This window comes from Symphalangus syndactylus, chromosome 3 (genome assembly GCF_028878055.3).
Source record: "Symphalangus syndactylus isolate Jambi chromosome 3, NHGRI_mSymSyn1-v2.1_pri, whole genome shotgun sequence".
In the NCBI taxonomy this organism is placed as follows: domain Eukaryota; kingdom Metazoa; phylum Chordata; class Mammalia; order Primates; family Hylobatidae; genus Symphalangus; species Symphalangus syndactylus.
In genome coordinates, this window is record NC_072425.2 from 8,468,677 (window position 1) to 8,491,458 (window position 22,782).

The 22,782-nt window shown below is 65.3% G+C and overlaps 1 protein-coding gene and 1 pseudogene across 3 annotated transcripts in view; both read right to left on the minus strand.

The window, feature by feature from the left end:
* Positions 1 to 796: 796 nt before the first annotated feature.
* The window catches only part of GPSM1 (G protein signaling modulator 1), a 31,193-nt gene continuing 9,207 nt past the window's right edge, over positions 797 to 22,782 (minus strand). For 2 of the 3 annotated variants that reach the window (XM_055270383.2, XM_055270382.2), the window contains exons 4-14: positions 22,429 to 22,580; positions 21,937 to 22,060; positions 21,544 to 21,659; positions 20,797 to 20,952; positions 19,683 to 19,791; positions 18,505 to 18,628; positions 10,845 to 10,915; positions 9,857 to 10,033; positions 4,546 to 4,702; positions 3,850 to 4,058; positions 797 to 2,381 (exon numbers count right to left, since the gene is read on the minus strand). In XM_055270383.2, the coding sequence (XP_055126358.1) occupies positions 2,175 to 2,381; positions 3,850 to 4,058; positions 4,546 to 4,702; positions 9,857 to 10,033; positions 10,845 to 10,915; positions 18,505 to 18,628; positions 19,683 to 19,791; positions 20,797 to 20,952; positions 21,544 to 21,659; positions 21,937 to 22,060; positions 22,429 to 22,580 (1,602 nt within the window). In that variant the 3' untranslated portion in view covers positions 797 to 2,174. Of the gene's footprint in view, positions 2,382 to 3,849; positions 4,059 to 4,545; positions 4,703 to 9,856; positions 10,034 to 10,844; positions 10,916 to 16,783; positions 16,843 to 18,504; positions 18,629 to 19,682; positions 19,792 to 20,796; positions 20,953 to 21,543; positions 21,660 to 21,936; positions 22,061 to 22,428; positions 22,581 to 22,782 lie in introns of those variants that run through there. The other variant, XM_055270384.2, reaches the window with a different exon arrangement.
* On the minus strand, positions 1,445 to 2,108 carry LOC129478689 (SWI/SNF complex subunit SMARCC2-like; annotated as a pseudogene).

Consider the following 22,782-nt stretch of genomic DNA (forward strand, 5'->3'; position numbering starts at 1 on the left):
AAGAAGGTTCCTCAGCCGCACCTTCAGAGGCTGTCCCAGCCAGTGGCGTGGGGGGCACTGCTGCGCTTCCCTGGCTGTGAGCGGTCCTGGGCCCTGCACGGTTACTTGGACCCTGTGTGCATGTACCACTACACGCAAGCTGGCTGGGACCCTGGACCTGGAGTACACGTTGATTCTGGTTCCCATGGCCCCTTCAGAGGAGGAGGAGGCAACGGACTCAACCAGCACAGGCTGTGGTGGCCGACACGGCCAGATGGGCTGTGACGAGGGCAGCAGGACAGCCCGGCGCAGCTGTGTGTCCCGACGCCGGCCCCTTGGGGGTGCCGCCCACCACAAGCAGCGCCCAGACAAGCCCCAAGACTGCGGGTCTGCCCCCAGCTCCTCCACTGTGGCTCAGTGTCCAGACCCTGAGCCCAGCCAGATCAGACTCCAGGAAAGGACCTCCCTCCCCCGGTGGCTGGTGGGCGGCAGCAGGCTGGGTCCTCAAGGGGCCGTGGGGCTGACCTGGGGGCTGCTGCTTTGGGGGCTGGCCCTGGCCACGCAGGTGTCAGCTCAGAGCATGCTCTGTTTCCCTAGGGGCTGGGAGCATGAGGAGGTAGGGGTGCAGGAATCAGTGGTGACAGCAGGCAGCCACTTCACCCCTCTGCGCCCCAGCTCCCCTGTGGTTAAATGCAGTGGGAACTCCATCTTTCTGAGGTCTCAGAGGGCCCAGACAGTGGGTATCTGTGGACACTGCCCAGTGCAGCCTCTTACCCGGGTCAGGCCACCCCTGGGACTAAGCCCATATGGACCACACTCACTTGGCCAACTTTATTTTTCAGGAAAAACAGAAAAACAAATGTACCTCTTGGTTTGGAAAGGACCCATTGACAACATGGCACACACATGTGAGCAATAAATACGCACGTACATTCAAGTATGCAGGGGGGGCGCTACGTCCTGGAGACCCTGTGTTTGGGCACCTGTCCCTGCCCTTGGGTGCAGCCCTGCCCCTCCAGAAGCAGGTCACCTCGCCAGGCCCAGGACTGCCTCTCCATCCTAGCCTGAGAGTGGGGCCTAGAGGCACCCTCCTAGATGGAACTGCCAGCCCTGGGGGCTGTGGGGCCATGGTAGGGCCCTCGGCGCTCTTGGGAGGTGCCTAGGCTGGGTCTGGACAGGAGGAGGCAACCTCAGGCCCCTGGGGCCCACCTCAGACTCCAGCAGGTCCTGCCAGTCTCAGGATCCCAAACTCGGTGCCCTGTGAGCCCCCTCCCCATGGAGAGAGCAGTGATGTCATCTCTCCCAGCTGGTGGGAGGAGGAGTTTCTCATATGGGGGAGTCTGCAGGGTTGAGCTGAGTGAAGCCTCCCTAGCTTCCACTGACCCCCCCGCTTGGGTGAGGGTCACAGAGCCTGGTGCTACCTCCCACCCTGACTGGGCACTGTTCTCGCTGCCAGCAAGCGTCCCTAGGACCAGGCCCTGCCCTTTTTCCTGGCTTGAGGTTTTGGAATGTCGAAGTTCATGCCCAGCCATTCCCTCTGCTTTAGAGACAGGCCCAGCTCCCATCGAGGCCCCTGCAGGGCCCTGGGACTCGGCAGGGGGCACCTCAGGGCTGCCCCTGCATCCTGGTCTGCCGTGCCTGGTCTGGGGGGCCTTCTGTGGTTGCTGACCTCCTCTGGCTGGGGAGTGGGGAGACAGGCTTGGAGGGAGCCCTGCCCCGGGATGAAGCTGGAGGGGTGGAGCATGCCTGCCACACGGCCGTCCCAAGACCAGCTCTGGGGGGATAGAACATGGCCCTGTCCTTGGTGGCCCCAAGAAGAGGCTCAGAGACACCTTTGGGGAGGGTGGGGGAGACAGCAGGGTTTCACATTTGGCAGGGCAGAACGGGAAGGGCTCGGGGGAGAGGGTGCGGGAGTCTGACAGCACCAGGTTGGGGCCGACATGCCGAAGGCCCCGTCCGGCCTGCGGCGGGGCAGGAGGGAGGAAGCTGAGGGCCATGGGGGGCCAGCCCAGGATGGAGGCACGCCCTCCCACCACGGGCAGCTTGGCCTGAGCCTGCCGCCCTGGGTCGGGGAGGCCGTGGGGCTGCATGCCCGGTGCCTGTCCTCGGCGATGGCCTCGGGGGGACATGGCTGTGACTGTGAGCCCGGCGTCCAGGAGTGGGGACAGGGTGGGCCTGGCGGTGGGCACAGGGCCTTAGCTCGCACCAGGCTGGCACTGCTGCTGGGGCTCGGGCGGGCCACCTGCCCCCTGCTCCGGGTCCCCGGCGAGGTCCACTCGCTGCTCATCCATGCGCTTGGCCTGCACCCTCTGGATGAGGCTGAAGAAGTCCTCATCCGGCATGGTAGGGCCCCGGGGCAGTACGTCGGGCGGCGGGCAGCGCTGGTCGTCGATCCTGGAGGACTGGGTGGACACAGTGCAGTTGGCGGCCTCACCCTCCCCAGCCCCAGTGGTCCGGGGCGGGTCAACAGTGGCGGTTCCAGAGGCCGGCGTGCACTGTTCACAGGCTTCCCCGTGTCCACCCAGGAAATTGGTTCTGGGGCCTGCCTCGCTCTGGGGTCTTGTGCTGGGAGCCCCGGCCCTGAACGCAGTCTTCTGGTGGCCCCGCCCCCACCCCGCAGGAGCCCAGGGCAGGCCCACCCAGGAAAAGCAGGTCCAACGATTCCCACTGGGCATAGGTGCGCCAGGCCCAGCAGACAGTGGCTAGGGCGGCGTTGGACGCCTGCTCCCCAGATCTGCTGATCCCCAGAGACAGGCATGCGTGGCCATCCCTCTGCCCGGCCCTGGAAACTGGCACAGCCTGGGGCTGTCCCTGGCAGGCCTGAGGTCTCAGCTTCCAGAGCCCGAAGTGTGGCGCTCCCCAGGGCTCCCCCTTGGGTCAGGCGGCGGACCCCATGGGCCTCGCCTGCTCCAGCGTTCAGGCCAGGGGGCCAAGGGGGTATCTGGGCTTCTCTGAAGGGCCTGGATCAGGAGGGACGGGAGCTGGTGCAGGCATGCGTGTGGACGGGGGACTCTGGGCCTCTTGGGTGGGACTGGTTTGGAGGTGGCTGGTCGGACGCCTGGCCCCGGGCTGCGGTTTCCTCTCTGCTGTGGGGAGGACGGTGGACCTGGAAACTTGCCGGCTTGGTTCATGGTGGCCCAAGCGGCCTCCCCCCCAGCCTGTTCCCGAGTCTATGGACCCTGAACCCCTCCCCAGCAGTGGTTGCACCCCACGGGGGTGGTGAGAACCCCCGAGTTTGAGGTTCTAGTTGGGACAGCAGTTGGCTCAGCACTCTCCGCTCCAGCCATCCTACCTGGCTCACCCCCACACAGGTGAGGAGGCCATTCCCGGCGTGGCTGCCTGGCTGGAGCCCCGGCCTTGGCTCTGCCCTCTGAGGCTGGACCCTCCACCCCTGCCATCCGCTGTGTGGTCCCTGGATGGTCCCTGTTTTTGTCCCGCCAGCCGGCTGGCAGCCCTGGGTCCCCCTGCTCTCCCTGCTCTGGGGGTGCTATCTGGCCCGTGTTTTCCCTGCTGGGTGTGGGGGCTGGTGGGGAATCGCTGAGGCCATGAGCTCCCGGACCTGTGACCCCCCAGTCCCCACCCTGAGTTCCTGCAGGGCGGAGGGGGTGGTGGCACAGCCTGGGGTGTCCTGGGGTTGCCTTCTGTGGGGGTCTCTGGTCCCCAGCAGCCTGGGGTTCCCAGGAGTAGGGCTTCAGGCTCAGACACCCGTGGTCATCCGGTGATACTGGCTGAGTCCCCCAGGAGTCCCTCAAACATGACCTGAGATGGTGGAACCAGCGCCTATCTCACCCCCCAGGACACACAAGTTGCCTCCACACAAGTGGATGGCAAAGGGGCCATGAGCCATGCCCGCCCAGGGCCGCAGCCCACCTGGTACTTGATGAGCATGTTGAAGAAGTCGTCCCCCGGCTCCTGGGGATCGCCGTGGCCTCGGAGGTGCCCTGCGTTGCTGTGGGTGATTCGAAGCCCCGGCAGGCTGCCCACGCTGGCGCGCTGGTCATCCAGCCGGCGGCTCTGGGAGCTGGCGATGAGGTCGAAGAATTCCTCGGTCTGGGGCGAGGCCGTCATCGAGGTCTGGGCTGTGGAGGGGCAGAGGGTGAGGCCTGGGACCCAGTGCGGAGTCAGGCCTGAGGCTCAGGCTGCGGCCACAGTGCGCTGACCTCTGAGCCCAGCCCAGCCCACTGTGCTCCTGGGGCCATGGCTCCTGGGGGAGTCTCCACTGAACGGCCTAGGCAGCTCTCAGCTGCTTCCCCTGCTGTGGCTCCCACGCCCACCTCTGGGGCTTCCAGGGGGTGACAGGAGGAGAACGCCGGTCTCCCACGCCCTGCCCACCCCCCTTCCCGAGACTGCGCATGCGGTCCGAGTGTGTTCCGGAGGGCGGGCTGATGACACGCTTCCCGGGATGCAGCTCTGTGGGGGCTGTGGAGGGCGCCCTCGGTGATGGGGTGCTCTGCAGCTGGCCTGCTGGTCTGCCCCCGAAAGCTCCTCACTGGAAGCAGGACAGGAGCCCTGGTCCTGACCCCGCAGACAAGCCCAAGGGAGGGTCCGGCTGAGGGAGGCACTCACCGATCCTGTCCTCCAGGGTGGGGGCGGCCGTGGCCTCGGCAGCCCCGGCCTGGCCATCGTCCAGGGGACAACGCTGGTCGTCCATACGGCTGCTCTGGAACTTGGTCAGCAGGTCAAAGAAGCACTCCTCGTCCGAAGATGGGGCCCTCGGGATGCTCTGGGGAGGGAGTGGGGTCACCGCAGCCAAAGCTAGCCCCGCAGACCCGCACACGCGACCGGGGCTGCTTGCCCGGGCCACACACACTTCTGAGATCCTGGCCAAGGTCGGGACTCTTACCTGCCCCCTGTTGGCTACCCCTCCCCCAGGACGTGCCACCCACCCTTGGCACCCAGCTACCCCTCCCCCAGGACGTGCCACCCACCCTTGGCACCCGCCGACTCCCCCAGACTTCTCCCCTCTCATGGCTGCCACCCCGGTCCAGGCCTCTGTCCGTCACCTGGCCCCGGGCCAGCCTCCCCAGCCTGGGCCTGGAACACTCCCCAGACATCCCGGGAAGCCTCCCGTGCCTCCTGTCCCTGTGCCCACCACACCCTGTGTCAGCCCTGCCACGAGCTCTCTGCGTCCGTGCCCCACACAGCCCTCACCGGTGTCTGTGTGAATGAACTTGAAGGAATGAGCCCGCCCTGGGCCTCAGTCCACACACCCAAACAAGGGAGGCTGGAGGGCGTGGTCTCCTGTGGCCCCCCTGAGGGGCCCAGCTGAAGCAGGTCCACCCCGTGACCCGGCCTCACAGGGCTTGGTCTGGGCCCCAGGGCTGAAGCGTGGCTGTGATGGTTCCAAGCCCCGTCCACCTCCTGACCGGTGCTGGCACACCCTGCCCGGCCCCAGCCTGTCCATCTCACGGCTGGTGGCCTCTTCCAGGCCTGCAAGTGCTGGGCTCACAGCTGAACGAGTTAACAAGAGACGCAATGTTGTTGGAGATGGCACCTCCTGGGTGCCGGATGCTGCCTGGAATTCCTGACACCTGACCCCAACAGCCCAGGAGACAGACAGCTGTCTTGACAGAAAACTGGAATTCCCGACACCTGACCCCCATAGCCCAGGAGACAGAGAGCTGTCTTGACAGACAACTGGAATTCCCGACACCTGACCCCCCACAGCCCAGGAGCAGGGCTCCCGTCCTGCTTCCAGTTGTCTGCTGGAATCAGCCCAGGGCACAGGAGAGTGAGGCCCAGAGACGTGTGACCTACCCAAGGTCACACTGGAGCAAAAAAGAGCTGGGATTCAGACCCCTGAGCTGAGCCGGGGGCCCTGTGGACAGCCCTGTTTTAGGAAAGACCCCACCTCGCTCTGGCCCCTGGAGTCAGTCCCCAGCTGTCACGGAAGCCTCAGGTACCTCCTGTCCCTGAGGCAGACCTGGGGAGGGAGAGTTCTAGCACCCCCTTCTCTCTGCAGGGCTCTGTCCTGCAGCCTGGCTCAGGCCTAAGGCAACACCCCCACTCCCCCCGGATTCCCCAGCCAGGAGGGAGCGGAGAATTGGCCCAGGCTACGGGGAGGGCCACATCCACTTAGGCCAGGGCTCTGGGAGCTGCAGGTCCAGGCAGAGGGTGGCACTGGGGTTGCCAGCATCTATGAGTGCCATCGGGGGGGCCACACAGGTACCTTCCCGGGAGGATGTGGCGGCCTAGTCCAAAAGGGACTGACTCCCGGGCTGTGATGACCTTGGGCACAGCTGCGGGGGGCCTCTGCGTCTGGCCCAAGCTGGGCTCCCCCAGGTGACCTGGGGCCCAGGTGGACTGAGCAAGGCCCCTCCTGGGAAAGGCAGGACCCATCAGGGGCCATGTCCCAGGCACCATGGCAGAGCTCCTCTCAGGGTCCCATGTCGGGCAGCCCTCCCCTTCCCTGAGGCTGGGGCCAGCTGTTGAGGGGCTAATGCGTCCCTCACATGGGGGGCAGGGGCCCAAGACCACAGATGCAAAACCGTGGCTCAGTGCCTGGTACGGGGAGAGGCTCTGGATAGTTTGGGGCCCCTTGAGCCCCTCAGGAGCAGGACCCTGGGCCCCAAGGCCACCTGCCCTGCATTTATGTCCCAGTAGAACATATCCAGTGGGACTCAGGGTTCTGCCTCCCTGCTGTAACCTCTCCCTGCCCCAAGTCCTGGTTCCCTCCTTCCCAGAGGTCTCAGAGTCCCTCCTTAAGTCTGACTCTAGTCTCTCTTACTTTAGCACAAGCCCAGTTTCTCCTGCAGAGGAGGGGACTGCACCCTGACCAAGACCACCCCACCAAGCTTCACAGAGGCCTGTGTGCTCCCTCAGCCTCCACCTGTTAGGACGCCAGGGACCCCAGACTCACGTGGATCACAGGCTCTCTCCACAGCAGCGGGGAGCCACACTGGGTGCTTGGCCACACAGAGCGCAGGCAGGACACAAGGTGCCCAGGGCCACCACCGCCCTGCCCAAAGTGCCAAGTGCTGCCTCAAGGCTAGGATGCCTGAGGCTTAAATAGGACCCTGGGCAAGGGCTCAGCCCTCCTAGCACCTGCCCCTGCTCACTTGAGCGCATGCACACACACACGCACGAGCTCACACACACACACACACGTGGGCTCGCACTCACACACAGGCGCACTCTGTAAACACTCCACCAGCGAGCGCAGCAGTGAGCCTCCCCCTCCCCGTGCCTGTGGGCGGACAGCCTGCTGAAGAGCCCTTTTCCCGCTGACACCCGGGCCCCTGGGCCTCCCTCCAGAGCTGGGCCAGGTGGGGAAAGCCACCTCTTTATTCAGCCTGACCATTGAGGCAGGTGCAGAGGACCTGGGCGGGTTGCTGTCCTCATCTGGACTCCTCTGTCCAGGACGGCCCTTCCTGCCCCACAGCCCTCGGTGGCTCCCCAGTGCCCTGGCTCAAGGGCCTCCGGGCCCGCTCAGCTCCAGCCTCTGGTTGCTGCCCCTCTGTCTCATTCCTGGTTGGACCCACACTGTTTCCAGCCTCTGAGGCCAACCCTGCCCTGCCCCCTACCCTCCACCCCAGGATGAGTTCTCTGGACCCCTAGACCACACCCAGCCACACCGCCTCAGACCCCAAAGCCCCGAATGTGCTGGCTGCAAGGCTCCTGCACTGTCTGGGCACAGGGTGGGGAGGGGCAGGGGCTGGCTGGTCAACAATAGCAACGGCGCAGTATCGGTATCAGCTACACTTTGCAGATGAGGACTCCAACTCAGAGCTGAGACCCCTCCCCTGAGGACCCCAGCAGAGGGGGAAGGGGGCCCACCCGGCCACTGATCCCCCAGGGATGTGTCCCCCACCTACCCTCGCTGCAGTCCCCATGCAGGCTGCCACCAGGGTGCAGACGGTCCTTACTCGGCGGTACCCAAGGTTCTGACCTCAGGAAGGCCAGTAGGGTTCAGGTTAGCAGAAAGCCACGAGGCCCTGCCACGTCCTCACAGACCCTGGGAACCCCGTTTGTCTGGGGCCAGGATCTTGGCTGTCCTGGGCGTCCTGCCCTGCGGTGGCTGCAGGGGCCAGGGGAGCAGGGCCCGCAGCAGGTGGGGGCTCCCTGGGGCACTGGCCAAGGCCTCCAGAGTGCTGGGCCAGGCAGCTGGACACTTGGAACTGTGTCCCCTGGCCCTGCTGGCCCAGACGCAGGGCAGTTTGTTGGGGGGACGTGAAACCTGGAAGCTCTCGGGCTGTGCTTTCTAGAAAGCCATCTGCCCCCGAGGCCGGCTGACTCTGGTCTGTCCCACACATGCGGCCAGCCTCCCGCTCCTTCCTTGGCAGCCCAGATGTGATGGGCAGAGCCAGCTGCGGACAGGGCAGGTGTCTGGGTCCCAGTCCTGCTCCTCCCTCCAGGCCCAGGGAGGCTGGGGGGTCACCGGGACCCCCGGGAAGGCCTGACCAGGTGCTCCCTGGGTGCCCTTCCCTCTGCACCTCTCCCGTCAGTGGACGGTGGACCCAGCCCAGATGGTTGGGCAGTGCTGGGGCTGAATGAGGGGAGGGAGGCTGTGCCCTGCTGGTGGGAAGGATGGGCTTGGGCAGCCTCCGGAGCTTCGAATCCCAGCCCGGCACCCACACCCCCCTGCGGGTTGGTGCCCACGGAGGAACAGTTTCAGACTATTTCTAGTGGTTTGAACCCAGCCGTCCGGTTTGGGGGAGCTCCAGGCTGACCTCTGAACCCGGACTTGGCCCGTCAGTGCCCCTGAACACCAACCAGCTCCCCCGTGGCTGGGGTGGCCCTGGCACAGCTGACACCTGCCAGGCACAGGGCCGGCGTGTCCCCCGTCCCTCCACCGTCCCCAAGTCTGACCACCAGTCTGTCTGTCCCCCGTCCGTCCACCCATACACTTGGCAGTCATTGCAACTGCCCCACCCTGTGTGCCACAGCAATGTGGGGGGCTCCTGGCTAGCCCTGAGGACCCGGGTGGCCCCCAGGCTGCGCTGCTGCTGCTTGCTGGGCTGTGACCCTCTGCTCCAGGTGGGGTAGGGCAGGGTGGGGCCTCCCAGCTACTGACCAGGAGGAACCCTGGGTGGACCTAGCCCCTTGCTGTCCCCTCACCAGGGGCTCTGCAGCCATGCATACGCCACCCAGCTGCATCCCCTCCATGACCCCACTCACTATCGGTCCTGCCCCGGCCCCTGCACCGACAAGGAGAGGCCCCAGCACCTTGGCCCAGCTGGAGCTGAAGGTGCTTCCACACCAGGGCCTGACCATGGGTGTGGCTTGGGTGCCCCTCAGGCCCCTCTGCTCAGGGACCCCCTCTAGGTGTCAGAGATCCCAGGATTCCCCCAGGGACTGCGTTGGCCTCGTCCACCCCTCCGGGGCCCTGGCAGGATACAGAGGCTTGACCTCACTGGCCAGAGCCTCCAAGAGCCGCCTCAGGAAGAGGCACCCCATTGGGGTATCTGTGCAGCCCGGCTCTCACAGTGAAGGCAGCCAGTCCCTTTCAGGGACACGCTCCTGCGACTAGCAGATGGGTCTGGAGGGTCCCAACAAAGGAGGGTGGGGGCTGGGGTCAGAGAGAGAGGCCACCTAAAAGCTGGGAAGAACCAGCCCCCAACTGGTGAACAAGATGGAAACTGAGGCCCAAAGAGAGGCGGGGCCTTCCATGCAGAAGAGCCCAGCTCAGAGTCCCCAGGAGGCTCCTTGGTGGCCGGGGCCTCTGAGGCCAGGTGCGACCACAATGCTAAACACTCAGCCCTGCCCAGAGCCCCCACCGGGGTCCCAGGACAGCACTGCACCAGGTGCACCGGGGAGGGACCCCTGCCTCCCTGCAGTGCCCGGGCCTGGCCTGGCCCCGTTGGCTGGCAGTGGAGTTGGGGCACAGTTGCCAAGCTCTCCTCCCTCTTGGCCTGGCTCTGCTGCTAAAGACGCCTACCGTGCGTGGCACATGCACCCGGACGTCGGCGCTGTCCAGTGGGGAGTGGCTGCCCTCCCGGGGCCTCCTCTCAGCATCCGGGCCTTCCTGGTACTTCCTGCTCCTCACGGGGAGGGGGAGCGAGTCCCTGCTGGGCCCCCGCCAGTCCCCTGAATGGTGGCTGTCTCCATTCTGCTCCTGGGGAGAGGTAAAGCTGTGCATGTCCTGGGCAATTGTGAACCAATGTCCCCATCCCAGGACCCTGAAGGGAAGGCCAGGCCGCCTCCATTTCATGGACACACACAGTAGGTGCTCAGTACCCAGGGAGGAGGAGAGGACTGGGGCTGTGGGCCCTTGGCTGGGGCCGGGAGAGGCAGGGTGGGGCGTTTGAGGGCCAGTGGCCCCCCGCCAAACATCAGCCGGCTTATACCAGCAACGACAGTGACTGTGGGCGTCCTTGGGTCTTGCCCCACAGCAGAACCCTGACGGCCATCCACAACTGAACACAGTCCACACCAGAGGCTCAGAGAGGTCAGGCTGCCGGCCCAGGCCACACAGCACCCACTGCCGGCAGGCACAGGGCCAGCCCAGGGCCCTATGCCAGGCAGCCCCCGAATCTGTCTGTGTGGGTTTGCTGAACCCCAGGCAGCGTCTGCACCTGCAGCAGCTGTCCCCACATTGTGTGCAGAGTCCGAGAGGGCAGGGAGCAGGCAGGAGTGGCTGTCCCTGTCTGTGGGCTCCTGAGGGTGTGGTGGCATAGCAGCTGGGTGGAGCATGGGGGCCTGAAATGTGTGAGGACCATGCCTCGCCTGGGGCACAGCTGGCCAGACGCTGAGGGACATGGGTGAGCAGGTGGCAGATGGGTCCATGCAGGGCATCAGGCCGAGGAGGGCACATTTATCTCCCAGCAGACGGGCTGAGGTGGGTGGCAGTGGCTCTGCCTCATTAACCCTGCTGCCCATGCTCTGGCAGCAGCTGTGCTGACATCGGTCCCGTGTCCCTGGCTCACCCGCTCCAGGGGGAGTCTCAGCAGGTCCCAGGTCTCCGCGCTCAGCCTCTGCGTCCTCTTGGGTCTGGCCCCTGAAGACAGAGGGACCCGGTCAGCCCAGCACCACCCTGGCACCTCGAATCGGGTGGGCCAGGCCAGTCTCTGGGGGGCCAAGGACCAACCTGGCCATGGCTTTGTGACAGCCAGCCCCCCTTGTGGAGGCGAGTACCATGTCTGAGTGTCCTCTGCATCTCCCTAACTGTACTGTCAGAGTCAAAGGGGATAGGTATCGAGACGGGGCATACCCTGGGTGGGGCCAGGTGGGGTCTGGCTTTGGCTCCCTGTGCTGGAAGGGCCCGGCTCTGGACAGGCCTCTCCCCCGCCACACACAGGGCCTCCCCAGTCAGTCCTGCTGTTCCCTCTGCCTGGACACCCTTTCTGTGGCCCCTGGCCACCTCTGTGAGGCCACCCAATCCCCCCTCCTGAGGGTGCATCATGCTGTGCCCCAGATGCAGGTGGGGCGGGCCAGGGTCAGGGAGGCAAAGGCCTCAGATGAATCCCCCAGACCAGCTCTGCCGTGGGACCTTCCCCGGGCTCCTGTCCATCCCTCCTGGCCCTTGGCTCACCCTACTGGCCATGTCTCCACCCAAGGGACCCCCATCTCCTCTAGCCGCAGTGGGGTGGTGGGGCGCAGCTGCCTGACCCAACACCGGCCAGCTACAGACTCAGCGGAGCCACCGATGCCTGTCCTGGGCCCCCGGGCAGCCCCACAGCCAGGCCCACCTTCAAGCCTCTGTCCCAACACGGCCCTGGCAGAGACGGGTGTCCCTCAGCCCTGCGGGGCCCGAAAGGATTTGGGAGAGTGGGCCCTACCTCAGCCCAGCCGCTCCCTGAGCACTCTCAGGGGCCTGTATCCAGGGCACAACAGACCTGGCAGATCAGAAACGAGGCAGCGAACGGAAAAACGGGATGGAATCTGGGAAGTGGGGAACGTCCTCAACCGGGCAAGAAGCCCTGTGGGAAGGGCCCGATGCTGCGGCTGAGAGCCAGGGTCTGCGGGCGCTTCCCTGAGGAGGCGGCGGGACGGATAGGGCACGGCCACCGAGGAAAAGGCAGCAGAACGTTCTAGGCAGAGGGGATGACAGCAGAACGAGGCTGACACTGAGGACCCTGTCTGTGCTGTCCCTATGCCTGGCACATCTCCAGGGAGCCTCTCACAGCCGGGAGGACCCTGGCCCTCCTCCCTGATCACCCACAGCTCCCACCACCCCATGCCCACCCTTACCCAGTCTTCCTGGGAACCAAGCGTCCCTCCACCCGTGGACACACTGGACACAGGCTGTGCCCAGGAGCCCTGCACACACCCGGTGTGAGTCCAAGGGCGGGGCCAGAGCCAGCCCTGGCATCAGTGGGCGCTCTGAGAATCCAGTCCTGGCACCTCCAGACCAGCAGACTTGGCCCCATTACTACGCCTCGCAGCTCAGTGCCCTCTTCATCAGACTGGGCCGGGCAGTTGCCCTCTGCACTCATCCCCCCGAGGGGCTCAGCTCCTAAAGTGAAGCTGCTTGGTGGCTGCCTGCATCAGGCAGATGTGGGGGGCAGGCCCAGACACTCCCTTACCCCGTCCAGACCGCACTGCATCAAGGGGCACAGCCACCAGGGCTGGGGCACTCGTCAGAGTTAGCAGCATGAATGGCCAGGCAGGGTGCCGGGGCCTCAGGTGCACCCGGACCCCACTGTTAGCCCTGGGTTCTGGGCCCTGCCAGGGAACACAACATCAAGAGGGAGAGCGCCGGCTCAGCTCAGGCGGGCAGTCACTCAGTCATTTCAGGCACTGGGCCCCACACACAGCCCCTCCCAGCCTCACCTGCACAGCTGAATCACTCAGCCAACATCCCCCTGACCCCAGCCTCAGCGGGGCCCTGATTTAAATATGAGCCTGGCCCCGACCATGAGGGAGGGAGGAAATGGGCCAGAGTGTCACGGTCTCTCAGGGTCTCCCTTACAGGCCCACGCTGTGGATGAGAACAGGCCTGGGTCTTGCTGGGGGGCTGCTGTCTGAGCATTGTGCCACCAAATGGAGTCCAAGCCTCCACCCGCAACTGGGAAGGGGGTCCTGCCCCCACCTTGTGAATGGCAGTGATGAGGATGCGCTGGGGGCTTCAGACAGCTAAGAAGGCACCTGATGGACAGCAAGGTGCTCCCTATGGGGCAGAGGGGAGCTCCTGGCCTGGCCTGGCTGCTGGCAGCCTCTTCCTGAGTCTGTCCATGTGACCCGTTTAAATGGTGAGCATCCTAAACGCGGCTGGGGGGAAGGGGACAGGAGCCGAGGGAGCTGAGGACTTGGGGGCCCAGGCTGGTCCTCCGCCTCCAGCCCGCTGGCCCCAGACCAGCCCACAGCGAATGCCTAGGGCTTCGTGAGAGCTGGGCAGGGATTAGGAACTGGCTGAGTGTGGGCCGTGCGCTTCCCTGGCCTGGCCTCTGGGCTCCGAGGACACAGCCTGAGCTCCTGCTCTCCAGGGGCCTGGGATGGAAACGTGTGCAGCCAGAGGCACACGTGGGGCCATCAGGGGCCTGAGCAGGACGCTGGGACCTGGGGCCGTCCACTGCTCCTCCCACTCCCAACACAAACGCCCTGGGCAGGGCTCCCATCCCCACCCCGTGGCCACAGCGGTCAGTGGGATCAGGGTTAGCTCCGGCACATTCAGGATCCAGCCAGGCACTGAGGTGGAGCCGCCCCAGCCTCGGGTGGTGCAACCTGAACGGGACAGAACAGGGCTGGGGTTGACGGCCTGTTCTCTGAAGGGCTGCCAGCTGCCCACCCCCACCCAGATTAGCAAAGTAGCTCTGAGGGCAGCTCCTGACCCCACACAGTTCGAGGCCTGCTCCCCACACCATGGAAATGACAGAAGGGCACGTCTGTGCTGGGGCGGGCCCTTCACTTAACACACCCAGTGAGAGCCCCGCTCCATCTCCCGTGTGCACTGCCTGAGGGCCTGGCTCTCCCTCTGCCGCTCCCCAATGCCGTGGGGGCCTAAGTTGGTTTCCCCACCGCATCCTCCAGGTCCTGGGCCCGGCACAGCTGCTTCTGCCAGGCCTGGCCCTCCACCAGGACGCTGCGTGGATGGGCCCTGGCTGCAGCGGCGGCTGAAATGCCCTTCTGAGACACAGCCTGCGTCTGGCTCCAGGGCGGGCGCCCTCATGGCCAGGTATGGACGGTAGGTGGAAGGTCCGCTGCGCCAGGCTCAATGCACCTTCTGTCTGCAGAGTCGGCTGAGGCGTTGAGTGTGCCCTTGGCTGAGCTGCCCAGACAGGCCCGTCCCACTGGCTTGGCTTCCTGTCTCTCCCGCCTACGAGGGCAACGTTTGGAAACTTCTCCCAGCACCGCCCCATGGCCACCCGATGCTGACCGTCACACTGTCATCATTTCTGTCCTCACCCAGCTCCAGACGTTTATGTGCAATGGCCAACTCAAGCCCATCGACCATCTTGGCGCCCCCTGTGCCTGCTGGACCCCTCAGGGCAGCACCCGCCCCGCCTGCTTGGCTCAGACCTCAGCAACCCCGATTTTCAGCTGCCCACCATTCCTTCACGCCCACCTCTGGTCTGAAATCCAGGCAGTCCCTGCCTCACTGCAGATCCAAAGTCCCACCCCTCCTCACTTCCCTGGAGCCGGATCACCTGCCCCTCACCTGCCTGCTGCCCCAGCCTTGCCCCTAAGTCCCCTCTCCATGCAAGGACCAGGCGGGGTGGTAAGGGCTGGCCTAGGCCTTGCCCCTTCTCTGCTGGGTCCTGACGGCCCCGCCCCATTGGGGGGGGTCTCACACAAGGGCCCACGAGGCCCTCTCCTTGCTCCGTCAGCTCCAGACAGTCTCCCCGTCCCTCCACCCACTAGGCTGCCCCCTGCCTCAGGCCCTTTGCACAGGCTGTTCCCTCTGCCCAGACTGCTGTTCCTCCGTCTAAGCTTGCGGCTCACTTCTCTCTGTCTTTGCTGGAGCATCATGATCAAAGCCCTAACTCCCCATGGGATGGTGTTAGGAGGTCCTGAGGTTTACATGAGGTCATGAGGATGGAGCCCCATAATGACGAGTGGCCTTAGGAGAAGCCACCAGTGTTCTCAAGCTCCCCTTTCTTCCTCGCTCCCTCTGCTATGTGAGGACACAACGAGAAAGCGCCGTCTGCCAGCCCGGAAGAGGCTCTCGCCAGCGCCTGAGCACATGGTACCCCAACCCTGGCTTTCTGGCCTCCAGAGCGGTGAGGAGGAAACGTCTGCTGTTGCTGCCCCGGCCTACGGTGCTTTGTGAGGGCAGTCGGAAGGGACCACGATGGTCACCTTCCGAAGCTGCTGCAGCCTGCCTCCCCTGTTCCTATCCGCGCCTCCCTGATTCCTGTCTGTGCCCCACCCCTGCTCCTGTCTGCGCCTCCCCCTGTCCTGTCCGCGCCTCCCCCTGGCTCTTGTCCGCGGCGCCCCCGGCTCCTGTCCGCGGCGCCCCCGGCTCCTGTCCGCCCCCCCCCCCAACCCCCGCTCCTCTCCGAGCCTCTCTCATTCCTGCCCACACCTCCCTGTTGGGCTTTTCTTTCTCCCAAAGCTCATCCCATGTGGCTCACTCCTGGGCTGCCCCTTCCTCACCTATCAGCTGCTGGACGCGGCTCAGCGGTCTTGGTGCAAGTGAGGGCCCCAGCAGTGCCTGGCATACGGCAGGAGCCTGGTGACCGAGCAGCGGGCTTTTACTGTGTATCTGCTGCGTGCGGGACCCGGTGTGCCATTTCCCACACACTGTCCTGTCTGGGCCCTCTTAGGCGCACGGACGGAGGGTGCATCCCCCATCCCTGCGGCTGCCCAAGGGCCACTGGGCTGCTGGAACAGGCGGATGGTGCTGCAGCCACGCCTGCCTCATCCACCCAGGGCCCGAACGTAACAGGCTTATGGGCCCTCAGGCTCGCTGGCCTCTCACCCCTGCCAAGCTCTGTTCCCAGCACTACTGATAGGCCTGTTCCTCAGATGGGGACACTGAGGCACAAGTGGGTCAAGTCACTTGATCAGCTGGCCAGGGCTGGAGCCCACAGCCTAAACTGCAGGGGATGTTATGCCACGCACATCCCTCACCCCAAGGCCACTCGTTGGGACGTTCAGGGGACTTCTCCCAGGAAGGCTGGTGGCATGCTCCCCCAGGAACTCCTGCGGACCCTGCTCACAACGCCCTGAGCAGGGCCCAGAGGGTGGAGGGCCGAGGAGCACGGTCAGCAGGACCGAGGGCAGTTGCACACCCTGTGGGACAGGCAGGGCCATCGGGGACGGGCCAAGGGCAGGGGCGGTCCTGCAGGGCTCAGGGCCGGCACCCTCCTCCTAACATGCCAATCATGCTGCCCACACCAAGAGTGGCAGCAGAGCCTCCGTCCTGCCTGGCACCCTTGCTGGGGTGGGGAGTGGGGCAGCCCAGGAGCAAGTGTGGGAGGCCTGGGCCTGTGCCCTCTGGCCAGGGAGGCGGGGGCTGGTTGCTGTCAGGGTCTCATAGAGGCCACACACCCAGAGGAGCTGGACAAGGGCAGTGGCTGGCAGGGTGGTGACCCCCAGACACACTGCTGGGGCTTCTCTGCTGGCTGGGGAGGGGCCGGCAGAGGGCGGTGAGATTAATACGCTGACTGAGCCAAGCCAAGGCTCTTTGTTCTCCAGCCACACATAAGTCTCCTTGTGTTTATCAGCTGGACACCAAACCCACCAGCCTCTGCCACGCCCACCGCCCATGGACCACGCCCACAACGGCAAGGCCACGCCCCGCCACGTCCCCGCCGGGCTGAAGCCCCGCCTCCAGACGACTTCCTCCTCCCCGTCCACACCCCGCTGGGCAGCGCCCTCCTGTGCCCCCAGCCCTGGCGCCCCCTCCGCACGGCCAGGCTCTAGCGCGGCTCTGCACCCCCCTCCCCTCCCGCAGCTCGCAGATCCACCCCGCCCTCCGCACCTGCCGAATGGGGAGGCTGCGTGGGTCCTTCCGTGGCGCCCCCAACCCGCAGCGCCGAGTCCAGACTCCCGGCCTCAGGGCCTTGCCCCTGCCAGGCTCAGCTGAGCGGGGGTCTCACCCAGGGCCGCCCAGACTCTAGGTGTGCAGCCTGCCTCCCGCAGCAGCATCGGGGCGGCGGCCCCAGCCAGGCTGCCGGGCTGCCCTGGGCGGGGAGGAGGAGGACCCTTCCCCAGCCCTGGGGGAGGAGGCCTCCGGCCGGCTGGAAGGAGTCCCGCACTCGGGGCGGCACAGAGGAGCCAGAGAGGGACAGAAGCTGCATTGTTCCAGCATCCTCCCACTCCGGCCCCCCTTTTCCTTGGCTCCAAGAAAGAAAACGTCGGGAGGACCCAGAGCCGCAGCCTCCGCGGAGCCTTTCCAGAGCTGCTCTCAGCCCTGCGGCCAGTTGCTGCTGGGGTCCCAGAAGGTGGCAGTGCCGAGCCAGGGACACAGGAGGGGTACTGGGGTGCCGCAGGAGCTCTCGGCAGAGCTCCCCACCCTTAGGAAACCTCGGCCATGGGTAGAAATAGGCCTGGACAGCCTGGGGGGCACATTCCAGCCCATCCCCTACCCACCCACTGCCATCGGTCACAGCACCTGGTCCCACGGGCTCGCTGAGGGCCCCAGAGCCTCTGCTCCTTCCTCTGTCTTCAGCCTCTGCGGTGGCTGACATGCACCCCTAATTTCCCAGGAGAGGTCATCGTCAGAAACCCATGAACACCGTGGCACAAAAACCCAGGGGATGGCTGGGCACGGTGGCTCACGCCTATAATCCCAGCACTTCTGGAGGCCAAGCTGGGAGGATCGCTTAAGGCTGGGAGTTTGACACTGGCCTGGGCAACATAGTGAGGCCCTATCTCCATAAAAGCATTTAATTATTAAAAATAAAATAAGAAAAAGAAACTCCGGCAGCCCAGCACCACATCCAAGCCTGGTGTTCCCAGCCTGGTCCTTAGCAGGCCTAGGGGGCACCAGGTACGTTCTGGGAGGCAGGCATCCCTTCTCGGGGGCTGGCAAACTCAAGACCCTTGGGGGTGGGGGACACATGGGTGGGGCAGCTGCTCCTCCCAAGTCTGCCCCTCACTCACCCACCTGCCAGCCACCTCAAGAAGTCAGCCCAACCTGGCACCACCCCCGGCACCTATTGGTCTATTCGCTTTGCAGGGGATGTTCTGTCCTGTGTCTGCAGCACTGCTGACCAGCATGGGACAACCAGCGGTCCGTGAATGAGGTCACCACGGTGGCCTCGCATGGCCTTGGGCCTTGCCTGATCACTGCCCCAGGCACACAGGGCTCCCACAGCCCAGCCCAGCCCTCTGGCTGATGCCCTCTCACCTCCCAGCAGCCCTCTCCCACTTGGGTCTGAGGACAGAAGCCCTCCCTGCACCGAGTGCTCCAGGGGCAGGTTGGGGGGGAGGCCCTGGAGCAGCCAGCGGGGCAACAGGCGACCACCTCCTGTCCTTCAGCCAGCAGCCCTGCGGCGCCACCCAGGATGCGGGTGGGAGGGGCTCAGGGTGAACCTCAGGCCTGTGCTGTCCTTGAGGCCAAGAACTGGCTTGTAGGCGCCATTTTCTGGCGGCTGCCACCTCAGCCATGCCGGCCCGGCCTCTATCCCACCCCTCCGCAGCTCCCGATGCGGTCCATCCCTGTGGGGAGCAAGACACCCCCACAACCCTGGAACTCACCCTGGGCCTCATAGCCGGCCAGGTCAGGCTTCTCTGAGGCTGCCGGGCTGGTCAGGCGGCCGAGCGCCAGCTGCAGCTGCGCCACGTTCATGCGGGCCGTGAGCTCCCCATGGCGGTCCCCGATCTGCGGCGAGTGGGGTGGCGGAGCAGGCAGGTGTGGCTGGGGGCCCTGCTGTGGGCTCCAAGGGGACCTTAATGGTCCCCAGTATACCCGTCCCTGACCTTCTGAGTGACCTGAACCGGTCAATGACCCATGGGCCTCTGAGAGAACCAGGACTCACTGTGGACCCGGAAGTGGAGTCTGGGGGTCTGTCTCTGGGTGAGGTGGTCCCATAGGTCCTCAACAGCCCCTAGTCCCACCCCAGAGATGCTCGGGGTCTCAGGCGGCTGGGCCTGTGCCCTCTGGTGCGCGCGGGGCCTGGCCCCACCTGGCTGCACCTCTCTCAGCCCGTCTTGTGTGCCGAGGCTCTGTGGGGGACCCTCCCAGGAACATCCACATCACTCAGGAACTAACTGTTTGCTTAAGTCAAGCAGAAGGGAGGGTGGCATGGGGTTGGGGGGAGGGCCCCATGGAGCCCTGGAAGGCCCTGGAGGCTGTAGCCTGCACTCAGAGGGACACGGGGGCTGCCTGCTGGCTGCCAGTGGAGAAGCTCTTCAGATGGGGGCTCTGCTGACCTTCGCATGCCCGCCCCTCTCCACCCTCACCTGGGCACCTGCAGGCCTCCCCACCCGGCCACCTCCCACAGGGGTCTATGGTGGTCAGTAGGGGCTGGCACCATCTTTAGCATGAACAGGCTCGGGGTGTGCAGAGGGAGGTGGCATGGGAGTGGGTGATGTAAGGACAGGCCAGGAGCCGGGAGGCCCAGAGTTCATCTGTGATGTTCTGCCCTGACCACAGTAGGAGGGTGCTGATGGGTGGAGCCCACAGAGACCCTGTGCAACCTCTCCAAGGAGGAGGAGACGCAGCTGCCCAGGAAGGCACCAGCTGGGGGCTGCAGGAAAACCCCCGGGCACGGTAAACATGTCATCACCAGACCTCAGAAGGACCAGGCAGCTGCAACAGCCCTGAAAGGATGAGGGGGGCCCAGGCACGCAAACGCTCGCTCGGGGCAGAGTGGACCGGCCTGTCTGGAGTGGGCTGGGCAATGCCCGGGGCTTTGGGGGCAGGCCTGGCTCACCTCCTGGGAGATCTGCAGGTGCTTCTTGGCGAAGGTCAGGGCCTGCGCCGGGCGCCCCATGGACACATAGGCATTTCCCAGGCTCCAGCACGCCCGGCCCTCGCCCACTCTGCCAGAGAGGGAGACCAGATTTATACCCGCCCTCTCCAGGCCTGACCCCAGCCCCAACCCCAGCCCCTCCCCTGGTGGTCAGGGCCCCAGCATGACCCTGGCTTCGAGGGTCATCAGGGGCCCCCAGGCCCAAGGGGCATCGACCGGACAGCAGGATAATGCCCCCAGCCGGACCTCCCACAAATCCTGCCACCTTCAAGGAGAAGCCCCAATCAGCTCTGCCTTTTTCCTTCCCATTAAAAGGATTAGCGCACAGAGTCCCAGCAACCTGGCCTGTGGCCGGCTCTGCCTTTGCGGGCAGCTTCTGGGCCCTTGGCTTCGCTCGCCCCCTGGTGGCCAGCGATCCTCCTCCTCCCTTGCACTCCCTCCACCCTTAGAGGCACCCCCCAAGTCACTGGGTGAGGGGCTTGTTTTTATATTGGAGGGAAATGTGTCCAACAGGAATTTGATCATTTTCACGTGGACGATTCAGTGGCATTTTGTACATTCATGCTGTGCAACCGGCACCTCTGTGTATTCCAGAACTTTCTCATCACCACGCCACAAAGGAAAACCTTGGGCCGCTTTTAAGCCTCCAGGCAGGGCAGCCTTTCAAAAGACCCCTCCTCTCTGCTGCCTGTGAAAGGCCACAGGCCTGTGGCTCTGAGCCCCTTGTTCCGGCCACCACCCGCCCCAGACCTGCACACAGGACAGTACTTAGGGGCCTGTGGTCTGCCAGCCTGTCTCTCCAGAGAGTGATATTTACATACATACACGGGTGGTGGGGGCAAGAGGGTGGCGAATTGAGGGATGGGAGGGGGACCCCACCCGCTTGTGCCAGGGGTCAGTGGCCAGCCCAATGTCCACACTGTCTGGCTCAGTCCCCACAGTGGCGCTGCCACTCCCGGGTCACAGCATGGTCAGTGGCAGAGCAGGGGATGGGACCCAGGCCACCTCGCCTGGGCCGCGGTAATTCAGCCTGTGGGCCGGGCCGGGTCTGCCCGCCGCGTCCGTGCCCACACACCTGTCGGCCAGCTCCTGGGCGATGAGCAGGTGCCGCAGGTGGTACTCGGCCGCGCGCTCATAGTCCTGCAGCAGCGTGTAGGTGTTGCCCAGGCTGTAGCAGGCCTGCGCCTCCACCGCCTGGTCCCTGAGCTGCCGAGACAGTTGCAGCGTCTTCCTGTGCAGAGTGGCAGGGTCAGCCCCCAGGAGGAGGGTTCCAGGGTGAGGGGTGGAAGGTAAGAATGGGGACGCAGTCTGCCCGATGGTCCCCTACCCCGGAATCCCTCTGGGGCCTCTCTGGGGTCCAGCTTCATCCCCACCCCCACATGGCCATAGAGCTGGACTGTTGGCCCCAGGGGGACGGGGGGTCCTGCCAGGCTCTGGCAAGTCGCCTGACCACCCTGAGCCGCCACTCCTCCCCAGAGGACCTGAGACTGCTGTGCCCACTGCTCAGGCTGAGGTGGGGTTAAGTTTAGGGCTGGGTACAGGACCCTGTGCTAACAGCTGGGCTCCACCCGGCAGGCACTGCTCTGTGGCTCAGGCCAGGAGGCAGACGGCCCAGACCTCCCATAAGCCGGCTCCCCCACCGCCTGCCTCCCCATGAGCTTTGTCCGTCTGCCCTTCCCAGGGCAGCCTAGAACCCCACCTTGGCTTCTGAGGAGGGGAGGGGAGGCAGTCGGATTCCCAGCTTGGGGCCGGCACCTCCTTGACGTGGCATCCCGCTCCCCCTGGCCTGCTGTCTCCCTGGGAGATTGTGGGGACCACATACTTGTAGTACTCAGCGGCCACATCGAAGCGCCCCAGGAAGACGTGGGCGTTCCCCAGGTTGCTGTAGGCCCTCCTCTCGGCTGCCTTGTCTCCAAACTCCTTAGCAATGGCCAGGCGCTACGGAGACAGATGGGAGGCCAGGTGGTCATGGCGCAGCCCCGGGGCCTGACGTGGTTGGACAGGGGCTGCCTCCCTGCCCAGGTGGCCAGCCAGAGATCTGTGTGTCCGGGTGAGCAGCTAGGAGCTGCAGGACCAAGTGCAGATGAGGCCAGGGCTTGGTGGGGTGCGCCTGCTGTTGGGCCACAGCACTGCGCCCTGCGACCGCCAGGCGGGTGGCTCAGCCCTGCCCCTGCAGCAGCCCGGCCCCTCCACCCTGTCACCCTGCCCTGCTCACCTCCTTGTGGAAGGTCGTGGCCTCTGTGAAGTTCCCCAGCAAATAGTGGGTGTTGCCCAGGTTGCCATAGGCCCTGCCCTGTGCCGCACGGTCGCCCAGCTCCTTCACCAGGGACAGGTTCCTCCTAGGGACCAAGTGCCTCTGAGCCGTGTCCCTCCCAGCCCATGTCCTCACCCACCCCAGGCTAGAAGAGCTGAGCAGCGGCCTCCATGCGGCCCTCAGGGCCATGCCCTGGAAAGAGGGTGGCTAGGGTGGGCTCCAGTGTCCTTGAGCTCTGAGACCTGGGGCTTGGTCATGTCCCCCCAGTCCCTGACAGGGGCAAGCTCAGGGGAGGGAGCCTGCAGCTGAGAAAGGGGGGTAGGCGGGCCTGGTCGTCACTGCCCTGGGAGCTGTCGGAAGGTGTGGGGCTGGGGTCGGGGGTCTGGAAGTGTCTGTGGAGCTCAGAAATGCACAGACCAGCCCCGGTCCCTGGGCTGACCCTGCCCCACTCACTCGTAGAACTCGGAGGCCTTGCACAGGGTCTCTCGGACATCAGGCGGCAGGTGCCCAGGGTCCTGCGCGGCGTTCGCAGCGTTCCAGGACAGCTGCTTGCCCTTGGCGTGGTACACGTTCCCGATGTTGTAGAGGGCCCTCGCCTCCCCGACCTGCGGGCAGCACGGAGGGTTGGGGGCGTGCCTCCACGGACCCCCACAGGATGTGCAGAGCCGGCGCGCTGGTGTCCTCACTGTCCCAGCCCTCGACGGCGAGGGCCTTGGGGGCTCCCACTGAGTCAGACACTAGGGCAGGGGCGGAGGCCTGAGGATGGCACACCCGGGAAGCCAGCCTCCACCCTCCCTCTCCATCCCT